Source organism: Fulmarus glacialis, unplaced genomic scaffold, assembly GCF_000690835.1.
Source record: "Fulmarus glacialis isolate BGI_N327 unplaced genomic scaffold, ASM69083v1 scaffold4766, whole genome shotgun sequence".
NCBI classification, from domain to species: Eukaryota; Metazoa; Chordata; class Aves; order Procellariiformes; family Procellariidae; genus Fulmarus; species Fulmarus glacialis.
In genome coordinates, this window is record NW_009216362.1 from 47,483 (window position 1) to 65,665 (window position 18,183).

An 18,183-nucleotide genomic window follows, 5' to 3' on the forward strand; every position below is an offset into this window, starting at 1 on the left:
GGTAAGAGTGAGAAAACTCGTGGGTTGAGATAAAGACAGTTTAACAGAACAGAAAAGAAAGGGGAAATAATAACAATAACAAAAACAACAACAACAGCAACAACCACAATAATAATAATAATAATAATAATGATAGAATATACAAAATGAGTGGTGCACAATGCAATTGCTCACCACCCGCCAAGTAAGGCGATCGCTACTTCCTGGAACACGCCTCCCATTCATATACCAAGCATGACGTCACAGGGTATGGAATACCCCATTGGCCAGCTGGGCCAGCTGTCCAGGCTATGCTCCCTCCCAGCCTCTTGTGCACTTGGCAGAGCATGGGAAGCTGAAAAGTCCTTGACTAGCAGGGTACTTAGCACCAACTAAAAACTTCAGTGTGTTATCAACACTCTTCTCACACTAAATCCAAAACACAGCACTAGGAAGAAATTTAACGCTACCCCAGCCGAAACCAGGACAGGTGGCATGTCACATCTCTGTGGGACAGAATTATTTGGAGTCTGCAGACCTCTGGGGTAGGTGGTTATGCAGACAAGGGCACCAGTTATTCCTAAAAAATGGGACTACTGGTTTCATGTGGTGTCTAATTGATTCTTCTGATCAGCAAAGCAAAGAAGTAGCTGGCCTAAGGTCGAAGAGCACGTAAGTGCCCAGCTCCCAAGATTTCGTCTTCCTGACAGCCTGCCAGGTGGGAGGCTGCACAGCAAGGCTCTATAAGTCCCACTCTTGGGTTCTCTGGCAGCTAGGATTTAATTCTGAAGTTATTGTCAAGAAACTTTCTGTTCTCCTACCTGAGATCTTACAGTGATTTCCAAAGAATGTCCTCAAGATTTTGCTTTCAGTTGGATGTTTGTAAATCTCAAAATACTCTACAGAATGGGCAGCCCTCTTGTATTTAATTACGTGCTCATGCTGTTGCATATCTTTATTTGGATGCTGCTTTTAGCAAATCCTCATTCAAGACAGAACGAGGATGCTTCACGTACTGGAGAGTTTGGAAAGTGGGCCGTAAATGTGGTAGAGGACTGCAGACAAGGATGGGCAGTTGTATACATAACGCAGATAAATGCTGCCCTGTAGAGCCAAATTCTGTATTCACCTTTGCCACAGATCTCTTGGGTAATGCTAATTAAATGACTTAAATCTGTCTTTCGCAGGGGGTTGTTAAGCTGGGTAACGTGACTGATCTGAAGAAGGAAAAAGAACTCCCAGAAGCAACTTCATTTCAATGGGAGCAGAGCTTTGAACATATAAATGCTATATAACAGCAGGTGAACTAGAAAAATCAAGCTGTAGGCTTCTGAAATTGAACATACAAAAATGTGTGGATACTTTTAAGTTCAGTCTGTGCCTCTTTTGCCATTTGCCAAAGCGCTCCTGATCATCCAGGTGGGTTTTGAAAATGAACGCACTGTTTCTGAAACACTTTGATACCACAGAGATTATCATGTCAGAAAAGATCATGAGGAAATTGATAATTATGTCTTCAGAACAGAACATGGAGGAAACAAAATACCAAGTAACAGCTCATTAAGTATCATCTATTCCGAGTCACCCTTCAGATGACTGGTTTGAGGTCACCCAGGAAGCTTGTAGCAGAAATGAGAACAAACCAAAGGACCAATGATGTTGAAGATGGGCAATAATTCTCTCTCTGTTTCTCTGGAGAAGAAGTGAGTATACTGATGGTATAAGAAGCTGAACTATAAATAAGAAGATTTAGGCACTGATATTAACCCCTCTTATAATGTCAAATTTCAGAGTACTTTAAATGTCTAGTATGCAAGCTGGGCCATATTTTGTGTTTCTCGGAATCAAACATAAGTGCCTGAAAACTCATCACATGAACTTTGGAATCTATAAAATGAAAAGACAGCAAAAACATTAGTATTTTGAAGCAACAGGCCACTTTTGACTCTCTGCTAATATGTAGTTACAGAAGAAAACAGTACATGGCTGTCTAAAAGACCACTGTGGCAATGCTGACCTCCAGCTACAATAGCAGAACCTGGAGAATTGTTCAGGTCTGACACGCAAAGCTCACCTTTGACATTTCGGGCTTAGCATATGAGGACAGAATATTAACCTTTTTTAAGTAACAATGTCTTGTCAAGGCCAGGGCATGCGGAAGTAGCTAGGGCACTTTGCAGCCAACTTTGGCAATTCCAGATCAATAGGTATGAGCTTTGCACGTGCCACGGATCACTTTTCACACTGCAACTTGCACTGCTCCAATGCATCTGCCTTACGGAGCACATGTAAGATGAGGCTGTATCACAGGTGCAGGGCAGCTCAGCCCACCGGCACTCTTCAACGTGCCACCTGTTTATGCAAGTTATTCAGAGTACATGCAGTCACTGTTTGAGATTTCTGACCAGCCAATGGCCCTGGCAGCTGAATATCCAGAAATGCAGTAGAATACCTTCAAGGAAGTCAAATCATTGATAAAAGCTACAGTTCAATCAAAATTGATAGAGTTGGCAATCTGCTTTCTGGGGGAGGAATTGTCAAGTTTGAAATTGTAACCTGATGGAAGGAAAAACAGTATTGCATGATCTAAATGCCAGAGCTGTAAGCATAGACTGCTGGATTTTTTTTGTCTGGCTACATTCGTTTTGATAGTCATTTGAAGAACATTGCCTATCAGATTTACCACGGTGAACTGTTAGCGTAGCACCAACACAATCACTAATTTGGCATGCAGTTCTGAAACTGCATCAGTAGATCTGAGATATTACTGTAATGTCAAGCAACGTACCACATACATGAAAAGAAATGGTGAAATTAGCTTTTTATGCTGCAGTGTGTGACCAGTGCCACTGAGGGTCTCAGGTGTATGAGATGTCATGCCTTTCAAAGTCCAAATTGCTAGTGGCTTAAAGCTAATCCCCTAAACTCTTGAAATAATTAGCAATTACATCACTCCAGAATGAAAACAAGAAAGGGCTAAACAAACAGAACGGAAAGGAGTTAAAAGATCAGATATCTGTAACAAAGTAATTTTACCTTAGTTTTCTCCTCTGTATCTTATCTGAGAACAGATACAGAAATCAACCTTCTTTCCTTCCTCTCTTCTCCCCCCCAAAAAAAGGAAAAGTTTCCCCCCAGGAAAGGTTTCTAAGAACTTCAGGAACAGTGAAATTATACCTCAATTCTTCCTGCAGGTTCACATGAAGTGCACTATTTAGTGGCCCCATCTCTCAAACCCAGGTGCTACTGCAATCAGGTTTTCTGTCTTTTGTGTCCTTGTGAATAGGTCTGAACATTGCCAATATCAGAATAGTCAGAATACAATGCTAAAAAATTCCTATTCTCCTCTACTGCTGAAGTCTTTCAGGTCCATCTGAACATCCTTGTTTGGGACTATATGAATAGATTTTAAGCATCCTATTAGAACTATCAGAATTTCAAGTCACATTTATTTACAGTGCTACCATTCTAAGCATCAAGTATACTCAGAAAAGCACATTTAATAAGAGCAAAGCAAGGTTAATGCTTTCAGTTCCTGTCTCTGCTTATTGGCAGAAACACATACATTAAAATTCTCATCTTATTTTTTAAAAGCTGGAAAGTCACTGGCTAATGAAAATGTGAACCTTGTCATCCAGCAGAGAAACAGTCACCAGTGAAACTCAGGTGACAAAACATTAATCTACTGCCTTAGTTGTTGTAGTGAAAACTGCTCATAGAAAGCTTGCTTCTGCAAGGCTTCCACTTAGAAAGCAATACTTTACTAGTTGAACTAAGGAGGTTAAAAGTCAAGGAGAGAACAAGACACAGTGACTGATTAGCATCTATGTCATCATTAAAAATAAATGCAAATCTGGATTAACCTTCTTAAGTGCTCATTGTCTAACTTCCAGCACAATCCTATGCGTGCAATTCTGTGTTTCTATAAAAGACACAGCCATTAGCTTGGCTCTGGTTTTCCGAGTTGACCTCACCTTTTACTGTCACGTGCACACTCTGGCTGGTTGACAGCTGGGGTTGAACAAGGACATTGCACGTGTATTCGCCCTCGTCTACTTCCTTCTGCACATCTGAAAGCTTCAGTGTCCCGTTGTTCTCAAATGCCACTTGGCGATGGTTAAACGGTAGCAGGTTAGAGTTCTTGTACCACTTGATGGAGTAATACGGATAGCCGATCACACGGCAGTGGATGTAGGTGTCCCGACCAGCTATTGCTGTGATGTTCTTCATTGGTCGAATGCTTGCTGGCCCTAGAAAGGTAAAAAGAAACTCTTGAAAACAATTTAAAAGCACATTTGCTTGAGGAAACATGCATACAATTTTTCTGTATATACAAATGTTAACAACATTTACAGATGTGGCTCGTACACTTCTTAGCATTTGACAGTTTTTGCTTTTAAGAGCTACTTAAGCAGTTTCCCTACTCTTTATATGCTCTGGTTTTTCCTCACCCTGCAGCATACATACTAATTATGTGGGGGTATACATTTGCATTATCCAACACTCGCCTGATGAATTCTTTGCTGCATTACAAATTAAAAGGCTGAGGATGATTTAATTAATATGAAATATTAAAACTGATACAAAGCTAGAATCCTGTTACACAAGAGAACACTGACAAAGTTATATAAAGTTATACTGACGTATATAAAGTATAATACCATGAGGATGGGTATTATGCCATGTAGAGCTAGAAATGCAAGCTAAAATACTGTATACATGAATAATTACAACGAATGTTGGACAAGTAAAGGAGGAAAGGAAAAGAAAAAAAAAACATGCACACCAGGACTAAAGTAAAGAAACTGTGAACTAATAGAGATGAGTATAGGAAAAATAGACTATAGAACACAAGCCAAAGGGTTCTTCCAACATTTAGCCATACCATACACTTTCTAGATGGGGCTGGAGAGGCAGGGTGAGAAAAGAGAGGGGGGAAGAAAAGGAGAGGAAAAACAGTAAGTTGGTTTTGGCATTCCAAGACTCATTTCATCACATGCAACAATCTTCTTCTCCACTACAATGAGTTATGTGTGTTTTTTTGAGGAGCTGATTTGACAAGCACCTCTTACGTTTATTCGAGCCTGGTACAGGACGACTCCAGCAGAGTTGTTGGCAGTACAGCGATAAACTCCGCCATCTCGGACCTGAGTGCTAGAGATATTCAGGTAACTGACCACGTTGCCTTCGGAGGTGATAATCTGGCTGATACGATGACTGCCGTCCTTCACAATGGGGTCTTCGTCCAGCGTCCAAGTGATCGTAGGCAGAGGAGTCCCCTTCACATTGCACATAAGAGAGACCGGCTCTCCTGGACTCACCACTTTCTCACTGAAGGCAGAAATTATTTTGGGAGTTCCATCTGCCAAGGGAAAGAAAAGCAGGAGAATAGTACTCACATGGTGTAAAGCTTGTTCCTTCTATCCTGGAGCCTATCGCATGAGCCAAGATCTTTTTTGGAAGCGATGCAAACAATTGTGTTCCAGGACGTAACTCTAATTATTGAGAGAGGAAAACAAATTTTGGTAGTAGAATACTTAAATGATCCTTTGCTTACTGCAAGTTCCTTTTTCATCTTCTAAGAAACCTGGTACTGACTCTGCTGAAGGAAAAGCACTTGAATAGATGCACCAGGGCTCTGCACAGCTATATGAACTGCCAGGTTCTTGCAGAAAAGTGTTAAAGCCATACACAGTTCATCACAAAAGACTTACAGCAAAAGCTCAACACATTTGGAATTTTTCTTCTCCTGGTAGATTTCAGTTCCTTGGAAAGCTAAGGATGAATCCTGTTGGCAAGAGCCAGGCATAATTTGCATGGGCTAATTTCACACAGCTGTACTAATGCAGTTTAGTCTTGACCCACAATACCCCTTTTAGAAAAGTATTAAATTAAGCTTTTCTGAATACAGATTGCCAGTAACAGCAGTGATGCCAATTTCCTTCTGTGGTCATTTTGTGCTGTGGAATATATAAATATTCCTCTGAAATGACAGCATTCGAATGTTTTCTGTTGTGATCTGTGTCACAATTTACTCAGCCTCTACCAGGCAAGTGAATAAAGAGAATGGGTGGAGACAGAAACTTTGAGGTTGCAAGTGGGGAGCAGGATTAAATAACCACCTATCCAAAGAGTTCAGCGGGGTAACATTTAGGAGTGGCAACCCTCTGCTATTAATTAGGAAGTTCTTTCTGGGATCATGCAACGCATGTTTATTCTCCTTTGAAAATCGTACTTTCAAAGCTGTATCTAGAAGGAATTTCAGTGTAATTGGGAGCAAAAGGCCACACACCAAGAGCAGTAGGCAGAACACGGGAAGCAATCCAGTCCGAAGTTCGGACAACAGTGCTGTAGGCTACTCTAGGGTTTTAAAGAGCCAAGTGGCAAGTAAGCTAACTAACTTCAGTGTTCCTACAGTATTAATGCCTGCAAGAAACAGAAGGAAAAGGCACCCCATTACCTAGAGATGGGCCAAAGACACTTGAAAACTCACCTGGTACATGAAGCCCTTTAAGGACAACTCCTTTCAGTGTTGCACAGGACAGAGGATGTCAGGACAGGACTAACAAGTCTCATGATCTGTGTGATGCACTATTTGTTTGTGCACACTATATATTGCCTCTTCATGTACACTCTGCTGTGTGTTACCCATGTGTTTGGGAGGCTTGAACCATGATGACTTCCCCGGAAATCACAATTCTTACATTGCAATTTCAGTGCATCATCACCCAGGAAAGTGAGGGAACTGGCATGATGTATGCAAGACTCCCCACATGCTGACTCATAGCAGAATTAAAAACAAGGCTGCAAAACCTCCTTGCTTGCCCCAAAGTCAAAAACATAAGGCACTGCCGCTTTCAGGGTGCTGAAAGACCTCAGCATCCCTGGAGGAGCATTTGATTTGATTTGATTTCATGATTTTCTCCTCTTCCCTCCTCTCCCTTTCATTTCTGTCCCATTGGTTTTGTAACAGTTCTAATTTATTTATTTATTTTCATCTCTAACTCTCTTCCTCTCCTTTGCTGTGTATTAGATACTGTTATCCCTCAGAAAACAAAACAACAGCAACAAAAAAAAAGCTTTTTTTATCCTGAAAAAAAGTTGACACAAGACCAGTAAATCTGTGAGTGTGCACACTATGTACCTCTGCCACCCCTCCTCCTCTTTTTTTTCATTCACGTGACAGGCTTTTTCTGGAGATGAAAGCAGACATTATTTTCCCAGTGAGACCTGAGTGTCTTTGAAATCTTTCCTGCTGTTGCTCTCTGATAACCTACACTCTCTCGACATCATGATAGATTATCAATATGCTCTTTAGGCTTTCTTAGTCACGGGAGATGGTTGCCGAGGTAACTCGGTCCAGGCAGGTAATCTCTTCTTTTCCTATAAAGACTCTAAAAATAGTGTCCATGTCACGACTGCACTACAGCCTCATTAGTGAACTCACTCTCTACAAACTGATTACTTTCCTCACTTGATTATCATGTGGAACATTGTGTCAGTTAGTTAAGATGATGTCCAAGCCTTCAGCCAATACACCCAACCAGAAAAGCCATGCCCAGAAGGAGTCGTTTGAAGTTGAACAGAGACCTCTTCTCTCACGCCCTGCTAAAGGCTAATGTCAAAAATCAGCACTGCCACCACCACCCACCCCCACAAGAAAAAAAAAAAAAAAAAGAGACTGGAAGGACTGCTCAGGAAGGATTTTTGTTTTCAAATCAATTTTTTCATTCCATTATTTTTTGCTCAGAGTGGGGCACCACAAACCCCACTGACAGTTCATGAGTACCCTCTTCTCCTGTCTAGGGTCCACTATCACTCACTTTACAACGATACCAAAGGTGACATATATATTATGGAGACCAGAATCACTAAACAGGTAGCGACTGACCTTCTAGTACCACCTGAACATAGTCTTGAGCAGACATCTTGTCCTTGCGCACAAAGCACTGGTAAGCTCCACCGTCACTCTTGGCCATGCCATCCATAATAAGGTTCTCCCGGTTGATGCCAGTGATCCGGACATTATTACCAGGGTTGATGATTTCACCATTACGATACCAGGAGAGCTCCTGGTCCTCAGTTCCCATCACACTGCAGGACAAGGACACTTGACTACCAACACTGCTTTTTACTTTCCGTGGGCTAATCGTGGCTTTTAGTGGTTCTGAAGATTTAAATCAAAATAAGGGAGAGGGAAAGGGAAATAGAGAACATTAAGTATGCACATGCATTTATGTGCAAGTAACAAATTAATTTTCATTAAGGAGAGCAATAAAATCACAGACATACCCTTCTGAAAAAAAAAACCCACAAACAAAAAACAGATGACTGATGACTGTGTTTGCTCTAAACAAGCATTTTGGCCACCAACATCCATGACACAAAACATAGACCTATAGGGATAACCTACTTAACGTGTGATATAATCCTGTAGACCATGCCTAAATGAATAGTAGGAGCAGATCTACTGAGTAACACCGTTAGTCCTGAGGGTCTAACATGGCATTACACATGTTTTGGGAGGGTAGGACGTTACTTCAGACTAGTTTAGTGTGGACATTGGAACGGACGCATAGGGTGCATTCCTGAAGCTCATCTTCTGGTTTAATTTCCTGCAAAAGGAACCCAGTTCACATATTTCAAAACCACTCCCTGATGTGATCAAGTGCAGTAAATGTCAATAACCAGGAGATTACCTTTTAAGAGTGGAAGATCCAGATTAAAATGTTAATACAGGTGCATGCATAGACATCTGTAAGATCTGTCCACATGTAAGTGTTTCTGTGTGGGAGCTCACTAAATTTTCTGCTTCAGCATGGGAAGACTACAGTATTTTCAAATCAGCCTTAAAAAACAGTAGGACATAGGTAATGCAAGTTTTATATTGTAAAAAAAAGAGGATTAACAGTTTTGAAATAAAGCCATAAACGCAAATGCAAGGATAACGATCTTTATCTTGCCAACTAACAGTTACCGGCATTACTGAATGCAGATCTCATCTCATGCTTTGCATATTTTGATTTGACTTCCTAATAAAGATAAGGGACCACTATCAAAAGCGATATCATCTCTGATACTAAATACGTACCATCCTATTTATTTTTTTTTCCAGCTTGCATACATGAAGACGCACACATGTATACGCATGCTTATACCTAAAAATTTCCTCAGCTAACTCATTCACTTTACAGAACATTTTATAACACCTGTATGGAATAAATCTTTAGTGGCCCATTGGGAACAGAGGCCTGGAAAAAACCACACAGGTCAGTGGCCTCAGTCATTCTGGATCACAGACATGTATGTAACAGACCTTTCCTCTAAAGTGGCCCAGAGCAGGAGTTAATCTGTGCTCATACGTATGTTACAAGACACTGAACATCTCCATGTTTCTTATTCAAAAGACCACAAAGGTTCAAAACTGCCAATGAGCCATTAAACAAAATAGACTCACTCAAGTGCACCACCAACATCTCAGAGGCATGATGATGCAAGAAAGTGAACCACATCGTCCATTGCAGAGGAGGGTAAAACTCCTTCGCCCAGCTGTTGCTTCCTACCAACCCGATCCGGAAGAAATCTTCTGCCTGTTTGACCACTGAGTCCATAAGCAAAATGTATCACCAGGCACTGGGGATACTTTTGGTATCACTAGCAATACCATTACATCATGTCTCTGGAAGTTTTGACTTTGTATCATACAACGCAGGCTGAATTTAACTAATTTTTATGAATACATTTGGAACCAAAGCTCCTTTGTTATCATTCACGAATTACTGATCTTTGATCTTGGTTTTATTTTGCCCAAATACATTACGTGTAATTATTTGTGAAGACATTTTTATGGCTTGAACTGTTCACAAACTTCTCTCTTTTCAGTTTGCTAGTCATGCTGTATAGGCGGAAACGTTAGTTCACAAAGCATTATTTCTATTCCAGGAAATAATTTTTTTTTAACAATAGAAGAATAACACTTTTCCAGTGCACTGCTTCTGGGTAATAATTATCTTTGTAGAATTTGTGAAACATTCAGAATATTCACACATGAATACTCAACTGAGGGGAGATATGAGTATTCAATATTACCGAACAGTATGAGTCATGACAATGAGAGTTTGGCAGCTTTATTCATGAGAACATTTGCAATTTCTTTTTAAGCATCCAATTCAAGCTTCTAAATTACATATCCTCCATGTGATAAATTATATAGCTACATTATAAATTGCATCTATTTGCACTTCTGATCGCTCAATTGTCCAACGAACTCATCTCCACAGAGCCTACTTTCTGTTGTTCCACAACTTTGAGAAGTTTAAGCATTGCTAAAGTAAAGTAACAAAACAAAAGGTACAGCAAGGTACAGCAACATCTTCCCTGATGCAAACACCCAAGCAAGAAGTGGCCCAAGAGCTTAACTCAGCCCAGGACTTACGTTTTACATACAGTCGCCCTATCACCTCGGCAGTCCCATAGTTGTTCCACACCTCGCAGACGTAGTTGCCCGAGTCCGAGGGACGGGTGTTCTCAATCAGCAGACCTGTAACTGTCTGCCGAAACCTGCTGTCAGGCTCCCAGGGAACGTTGTCCTTCAGCCAACGATACTTTGGTGCGGGGTGCCCTGATGCTTTGCAAGGCAGCTCCACTCGCTGTCCTGCCATGGCTTTACGGTGGTCAAACCCATCTAGAATAGATGGAGCTGAATTCGCTGGATCTGAAAGAACAAACAGCAGTTTTCAGTGGGAGCATTAAAATTCTTTCATTCACTAAGCAATATGCTAGTATTTTTTCTCCTGCATTTTTTACTCACTAGCCCAGTGCTTTATGTACTACAGTTTGCTACTGTGACCCAGCCATCAGTCTCCAATATCTCAGTAATGGTGGCTGAGATCCAGAAGCATGTACTACTGAAGCATCTCATCACTACTTGGAAATCCTCTCACTGGATTTTTTCCAGGTGGCAACCATTTCTCTGGTCATCCTCCATGTTCCCTATCAGAGGAATGGAGAGCCAGAAATGTGTTGCCTTAACAATTATTGCTGTTATCCCTGCACTATTTGAGTAGAATGAAGCCAACACATTCTTCATGCTTCTCAGTGGTCTGAAGGCTTTGAATTAAAGGAGCGATTTATTCCCTTGTCACGAGAGAAATGGGCAAAGACGCAGGAATTTCTATCTGCAGTCTAACTGACAGACGAGCCTTCTCTTCTCTAGAAAAATAACTTAAGGTGACAAGACCAACATACAACTCAATACTCCAACTTTCTGTGCTCAACTTACTGAAAAAAACAGCTCTCAAACCCACACACTTGTGTAACATCTGGCATATATTTATGTATCTCACAGAAGTCTGGCAGAGTGCCTTCACCAGAGGTGCATGTACCCCACCAGAAATAGTACACTGTGTGTGATTTCGGCTTTTGAAGTTTGAAAACTTTTGGAGGAAGAGGCTGACGTGATTTACAGTTTTGTGCAGCATGTAGCATGATGGAAGCCAATCCTGGAGCTATTGCAACATAAATACTGAACAATAAATCAACAAATATTCATCTAAGTATTTTCTCATCACATGCACCCACTTTGCTAAGACTTCTGTCTCCACAGACAAAGAAACTCCACATACTGATTAACTCTTTTTACTCCTATCTGACACACCGATCTCTTTTTGGGTATATCTACACCATAGTTGCCTGAGTGTAGGTGTGATTGCAACCAGTTTGACATTTTCAAGTGGTCTTTGACACAGCTAGCTCAGGTACTGCTCACAGGGCAGCTGCAGCAGGTTCCTCTTAAGAGGGGGAGAGATTAAAGGAGCAGTTCATGCTGAATTCAAGCTACTCAAGCAATAGTGTAACCAGTACCTGAGCTAGTTAGTTTAAAACTAGCTTAGATATATCTTCATGAACTGCAGCCACAAATGGGAGGATACACTTGAGAACAAATAGCTAGAGGCATTATGCAAGTTATACTATCAATCCAGAAACTAAAATTGTGATGGTAAACAAGTGGGCTAAGTAAATTTTATGTGAATATCTAGATAAAACCCTAACTGCCTCAATGTTCAATGAAAGATGACCACATAGGTTTTTCTGCTCTCTAGGTGCCGGCAAAAAGTTGAGCCGCTGAAGGCAAAACCATATTCAGTTTACAGCAACTTACTGTCTGTCTGTCATTGTAGTTAAACAAATGATTTTGCATGTATCAGTAGCCTCAGGGTCCATATTTGGCATCAAGATGGGTTATATTTTTGAGCTTGCCATGCTGTTTATGTCTGGCTTAGTGAAGGCACAATCTGCCAGGATGCTATCGGGAAGGCCAATGTCAATTTGACTAATTGATTAGCCAGCTCCTTTCTCGCCTTTTGGGTCATCAGGCATCTATGTTTTCGGTGCATAGATTCTTTTGTGCAGCCTGAGGAATTAACTCAGTAAAAATGTAAGTATGCAAGACATTACAGCTCTGGCTCTTAGGAAGGTTACATCTACACAAAATCAATTTCTTCAACTGAAAGTAATAATTAAATAATAAAAAAGTAGAACTGACTTTTAAAGGTATTGTCTGTGCATTGTCTACTCAAAACTCACAGTAGCTTTTTATCTTCTCCATACAGTTTTAACTTCAAAAGACTTTGTGAAGGATATATGCAGTCCCGTTTGCAATCCTTTAAGTACAAAAATACAAAGTACCACATGGACTTCGAAACAGGATGGGGGCCACCAGGGGAGGAATTAAAGTAATGGTAAGGAAAAGTTGTGGCTAGTAAATATCACACTCCGACAGCCTCCTAGATTGCTGCTGAGAACCGATGCTGTGCCCAGGCAAAGTGCGAAACCATGCAGGCAAACAGCTGATGGCGACAGCAAAGCAGCCGCTGCCCTCCTGCCCCCATGCCTAGGTAGAAGGCCGGGAAGCCAGGTGGGCTGCCCCCAGGAGCTGGGGGCTGTGGCAGCAGATGCCATGGGTGGCACACCCCCTTCTGCAGCTACCATTTCTCACCCTTCAAGCACAGCACACCAGTCCCTGGGTCCTCTACCGCAGGTTCACTTCCCTTCACTTTTTCCCTTCTCAAACTGAGCCTTGGCAAGAGTGGCCCAGCCTGGAGTCCCACCCGCAGAACAGCTAAACTGGGATTTGCCTACCTACCTGAGAAGCCTTGAGCTGGTTTTTATAGAGGAAGTATTTAGAATATATTCAGGGATACCAAAATATGATTCCAGTGACCTGCTTTCTTGCACTCTGTACTTATATATTTAAATGGATGGTAAAAACCATCCCTTTGGGCTGTCCCTGGAACAGACTCCTATTTAGAGCTCCTACATCGCATATATTCCAGTTAAGAAAAGAAAAGAAAAGAAAAGAAAAGAAAAGAAAAGAAAAGAAGAAGGGAAGGGAAGGGAAGGGAAGGGAAGGGAAGGGAAGGGAAGGGAAGGGAAGGGAAGGGAAGGGAAGGGAAGGGAAGGGAAGGGAAGGGAAGGGAAGGGAAGGGAAGGGAAGGGAAGGGAAGGGAAGGGAAGGGAAGGGAAGGGAAGGGAAGGGAAGGGAAGGGAAGGGAAGGGAAGGGAAGGGAAGGGAAGGGAAGGGAAGGGAAGGGAAGGGAAGGGAAGGGAAGGGAAGGGAAGGGAAGGGAAGGGAAGGGAAGGGAAGGGAAGGGAAGGGAAGGGAAGGGAAGGGAAGGGAAGGGAAGGGAAGGGAAGGGAAGGGAAGGGAAGGGAAGGGAAGGGAAGGGAAGGGAAGGGAAGGGAAGGGAAGGGAAGGGAAGGGAAGGGAAGGGAAGGCAAAAGAAGGGAAGGGAAGGGAAGGGAAGGGAAGGAAGGAAAAAGAAGCACAAAAGAAATCCCAGGGTTCATTTGCAATCACATGCAATGAGGCAAATAGCAAAACAACATAACCCAATTCCAGTACATGGTATGGACTCTTTTGAATGATTGTTTTACTATGCTTTAACAGTCAGCTGCAAATGACTTCTCTCAAGGACAAGGGCAGAAAAACTGAGGCAAAATACTGTTCTAAAATATTCTACTTTGGATCTTCTTTGAAGGACAGAGCAAGAAACTCATTATGCTTTCAAAATCATAAGGATTTTTTGGAGGGTGGGGGTTAAAAAATGGTAAAGATTTTGGGAGCTGGGATTCATGGCTGGACAAAATTATTTTTGGAAAAGCACACTATAATGGGCATTATTACCTGATAAACCTGATAGAGAAATATTAAGAGACAAACTCTGTCCATAACTGCTGCACTTGTTCAGTAGACTAACAGGACTGGAAATCAGAGCCCACTGTAGCTCTAATAGAGAATAATTAACCCCACTGAATTAAAAAAGCCAGCTATTGCTTTTACACAGGTAAAATTTCCTATTTTGATTTGGTCTGTGGAGAAGAATAGAAAAGGAGACTCCAGACAGAGCACATCTTTTAGGGTACTTGTCCTGAATTACAAACAAGACAGAGCTTTCATTTTTCCCCTTTTGTTCAGTGAAATAACTAGAAATTTTCCTGTGGTAACCAAGATACAAGCCTGATTTTATTTATGTTACCACTGGCTCAGCCTTAGTATGATTTCATACGGAAGCAGACCATATTATGGAGCCAGCTAGAAGGATAGGACCCTGCCTATTCTTATAAGACCAAAGCAGGCAGACTATTGTGCAGGAAAAGTACTTCATCTGGCTGGGAAAAGCAGAGGCAAGAGTTTTACCCGCAGGGGACACTTACCAAAGGAAGAAACTCCTGGATCTGCCTGGTAAGTGATTCAAACCTGAACAATCACACTGTTTTTTTATCATTAGTATATTTAAGTACTGACTTGTGTATTCGGAGGGCTCCAGAATCCTTTAGCAATGACCATTTTGGAGGAGGGCAGGAAGTATGTTACTAATGCAACACCTTGTGCCCACCTCTGTCTCCCTTAGGGCTCTCAAACAGAGGGTGGAGAGCTGAGACCTAATCACTAGATTTTTTTCTTCCTGACAAAAAGACCAAAAGACAAGAGGACAAGGTCAAAAGGAGAATGACCCCACTGATTGTTAGATTGTGAAGGTCACCGTACCCTGACTGATCTTTAGGGTTAGGATCTTTAGGGCAACTTAGTAACAGTGAAAAGCTCTGTGGGGCTTTCAGTGGAATGGTGGGCATGTCTTCTGTAAGGCAGGGAGAAAGAAGAGAGGGTCTGGGATACAGTCTTAGCTAACTTTATGGATGTGGGAATACAATTGCAGATTTGCTCACATGGCAACACAGGGTGCAGTTACAGGCACCCAGCAAACGAGGAGAGGAAGGGGAGATGGAGAAGAGCAAATCCTATACAGAGATGTTTGAGAGCAAGTTCCAAACCTAGGCCTGGGGTCTGCCCCTTCTTCTCACCTCACCCACAACTGGTACCTCCTCTCACTGAGACAAAATGGGGAGAAGGTTGGATTGGAGCAGCACCGTACTGAGAGCCGTAAGTGTTTGGGGGGTGTGTGTGGGAACCCGACAGTACATCACACACACAACAATCAGGAGATTATTTCCAATTACATGAAAAAGTTAAAATACCCCATCTATCTTTTCATTTTCCTACCTGCTGCACAAGGCCACTTGCCCTGGGACTCTTAGCTCTGCCCATGGACAGCCACCAGCTAACACTCCTGTCTGCCTGCAGCACTCTGGGTGGCCTGGGACAGGTCATGTACCCCTTCTGCCAGAGATCCCTCCTGGAAGCAGGGGAACACACTGCTTTCCCAAGGGAAGGAGTGTGATGAATGAAAAGGGAGGCTGAGATGCACCTCAGCCAACCTGAGACTCCTGCAGTGGAAATATCTACAGCTGAGCTAAATGTTCTGAGCTCCTGCTATGGTTAACAGAGAGAAATAGGCACCATGAGGCAATTCATCTCATCCCAAAGTGGGCAGTTGCAGTAGGTCAGATACACTACCCCTAAAAGTGTTCCTCTGCTTTGGTTACAAAGGGAAGTTAAGGTGACTAGACACTTTCACTGTGCATGTCTACTTCTGGTGGGAAGAATCCCATCCACAGTCCTTTCACAAAGTACTCTAAACCTACTAAAAATCACTGTACTAAATGCCAGTGCACCTTGCAGGCTCTCTGGAAAAATCTAATAGGAGGTGAAAAACAGAAAAAAGGATTTTAAAATGGGACATTCTAAAAGGGACCACTGCTACCTTCCATTGGATAGATGGCTTGGTTGTCAGTGCATACAGGCACAAGCATCTGCCTTGCCAGTTTAGCACACTAGAGAGAGGCATATAAAATACTTAATTTAACATGATATATAATGGAGCACCTGATACAAAAAGTCTTGCACTGTTGCTTTGTCGTGTTTCTCCAGTGTATCTGTGCCTTGTGATACATCGGTAGTTGTACAGTCCGTCTTCATTCTGTACGTCTAAAATATACAAGGCTCCCGTGGATGTGATGAGAAATCTAGGTCCTGAAAGACACAAGAATTTGCAGTGTTTAAAATATCTGCAGGTTGTTACTGTGTTCTGCTTGCTCACACTGTGAGATGGACGACACAGGCTGGAGAGTCCTGAAGGGTTTTTTGCAAGAGTCTAGAAGCTGCCAATTATAAGTTTACTAAGTACTCACTGCAAATGCATATAAAGATATTAATTCACGTGCACTTCTTATAAAAAAGGTAGGGATCTGTAAGGAAAATGTGAGGAGTGAAGGAAAGAAATGTGCCATGGTCTATATCACAATCAACAAACAATATCCAAGAGGCATCTGAAATAAAATACAGGGTAAAGAGCCAATGCAGAATTTAATCCAGTTTAATTAAATATTGCAGAGTGATATGACGGCAATTCACCAGCAGAGCTGTACGTGTTAGAAAGACGATCTGGGACAGCATGCATAATAAAACAATATTAGCTGAAATGGCATTTGTTGTCCAGGTACACCAGAAAATTGAGAAAAAGAAGATCCTAAGAAGTAAAACTAAAGGGATCAGTGAAAGCAAGAGAAATTCACAGAAGGAGGAATTTTTTACCCCAAGAATATGGAACGTATTTACTAAAGGATTCCGGCCGTAACAGCCACATACTGCACAGCCCTGCTCCACAGCCTACTTCAGGTGCGATGGGAAAGCAAGGCAGCAAAACCAGCCTTGCTGATGTTGCCTACACCGCTGACCCCAGTGAAGTCGTACACACCTGTGCTAGCTGCAAGCTAGACAGCACGAGTGCCAGGAACAATCCCACCCCACCCTGCCCGTGTTTCCTGGGGGTTAAGGCACTCCAGGCCTCAGCAGGACGGGCTGAGCTCTTTGCAGCTCAGTACTTCCACAACCAAGCTACTGGCAGAAGATGAGGTATTACATTATCTGATCTGCTGTGGTCTTTTTTTTTTAATAATATTGCAGTCTGTGATTAGAGAAGCACGATGTAAGGTAGACAGACTCTGTGTCTAAAAGAAGGGCTTAAATGAACAGCACAGGATGTGTTATTTAATATCCAAAGATTTTTTTTTTTTTTAAATTCTACACAGAAAGGTTTATTTCAGGCAGAAAATTAGGTCCAGCAAAGTGACTGCCCCTTAAAACTGAACAAGACTGACACGCTTATGGTCAGCATTTCCCCCAGTGTTCATTCAAATTGAAAATAATATAGTTGAAATTCTCTTCAAATACATGTTTTTTGTTATTAACTTTAGAATATTCGGAAAACATCGTGGTACATATGTACACATGTGCAGTTTTGATCATTTGACACCTGCGCAGATGCCTCTGTTCTGTTGTAAATGCATGTTCTAAAAGCAAGGACACAAAAAAGCTAACATCTACATGGTACACATTTACTCTAAAGCTTTCCCCGTGTTACATTAAATGGAAGTAATGTGGCTGGAATGCATTGCAAACTTGGACCTCACCTGGCCACCCTTTCCATTTAAAAAATACTGCAGTCTAAGCTATGTATGCTTTCCTAAAACTTTTAAACTGGAGGAAATATTAATATCTTTTCTTTTTTATGTCTGCTATTTTTTCTCTAGTAGCTGGTAGCTCTTACAATATACATACCTGTACCTATGTATTGTAAAATATACCTGACTCCCAAATTAGGGGAGGGAATACACAAAGATGAAACCTATTATGAACTAATATTCAGTAATATGCAGTAAGAAATATTTCCTTTTCTTCAGTGCTCTATTTGAGCAATGACTTTTTAATAATTAAGTGTAGTCAGGTGCTTGCTCACAAACGCA

At 41.7% G+C, this 18,183-nt stretch overlaps 1 protein-coding gene across 1 annotated transcript in view; it reads right to left on the reverse strand.

The window, feature by feature from the left end:
* Positions 1 to 18,183, reverse strand: part of LOC104077879 (Down syndrome cell adhesion molecule-like) — a gene marked incomplete at its 3' end in the record, with an annotated part of 66,442 nt that overhangs the window by 24,570 nt on the left and 23,689 nt on the right. Inside the window, exons 2-6 of the mRNA XM_009579278.1 lie at positions 16,265 to 16,510; positions 10,415 to 10,693; positions 7,871 to 8,146; positions 5,045 to 5,341; positions 3,954 to 4,229 (exon numbers count right to left, since the gene is read on the reverse strand). Coding sequence (XP_009577573.1) covers positions 3,954 to 4,229; positions 5,045 to 5,341; positions 7,871 to 8,146; positions 10,415 to 10,693; positions 16,265 to 16,510 — 1,374 coding nt within the window. The remainder of the gene's footprint in view (positions 1 to 3,953; positions 4,230 to 5,044; positions 5,342 to 7,870; positions 8,147 to 10,414; positions 10,694 to 16,264; positions 16,511 to 18,183) is intronic.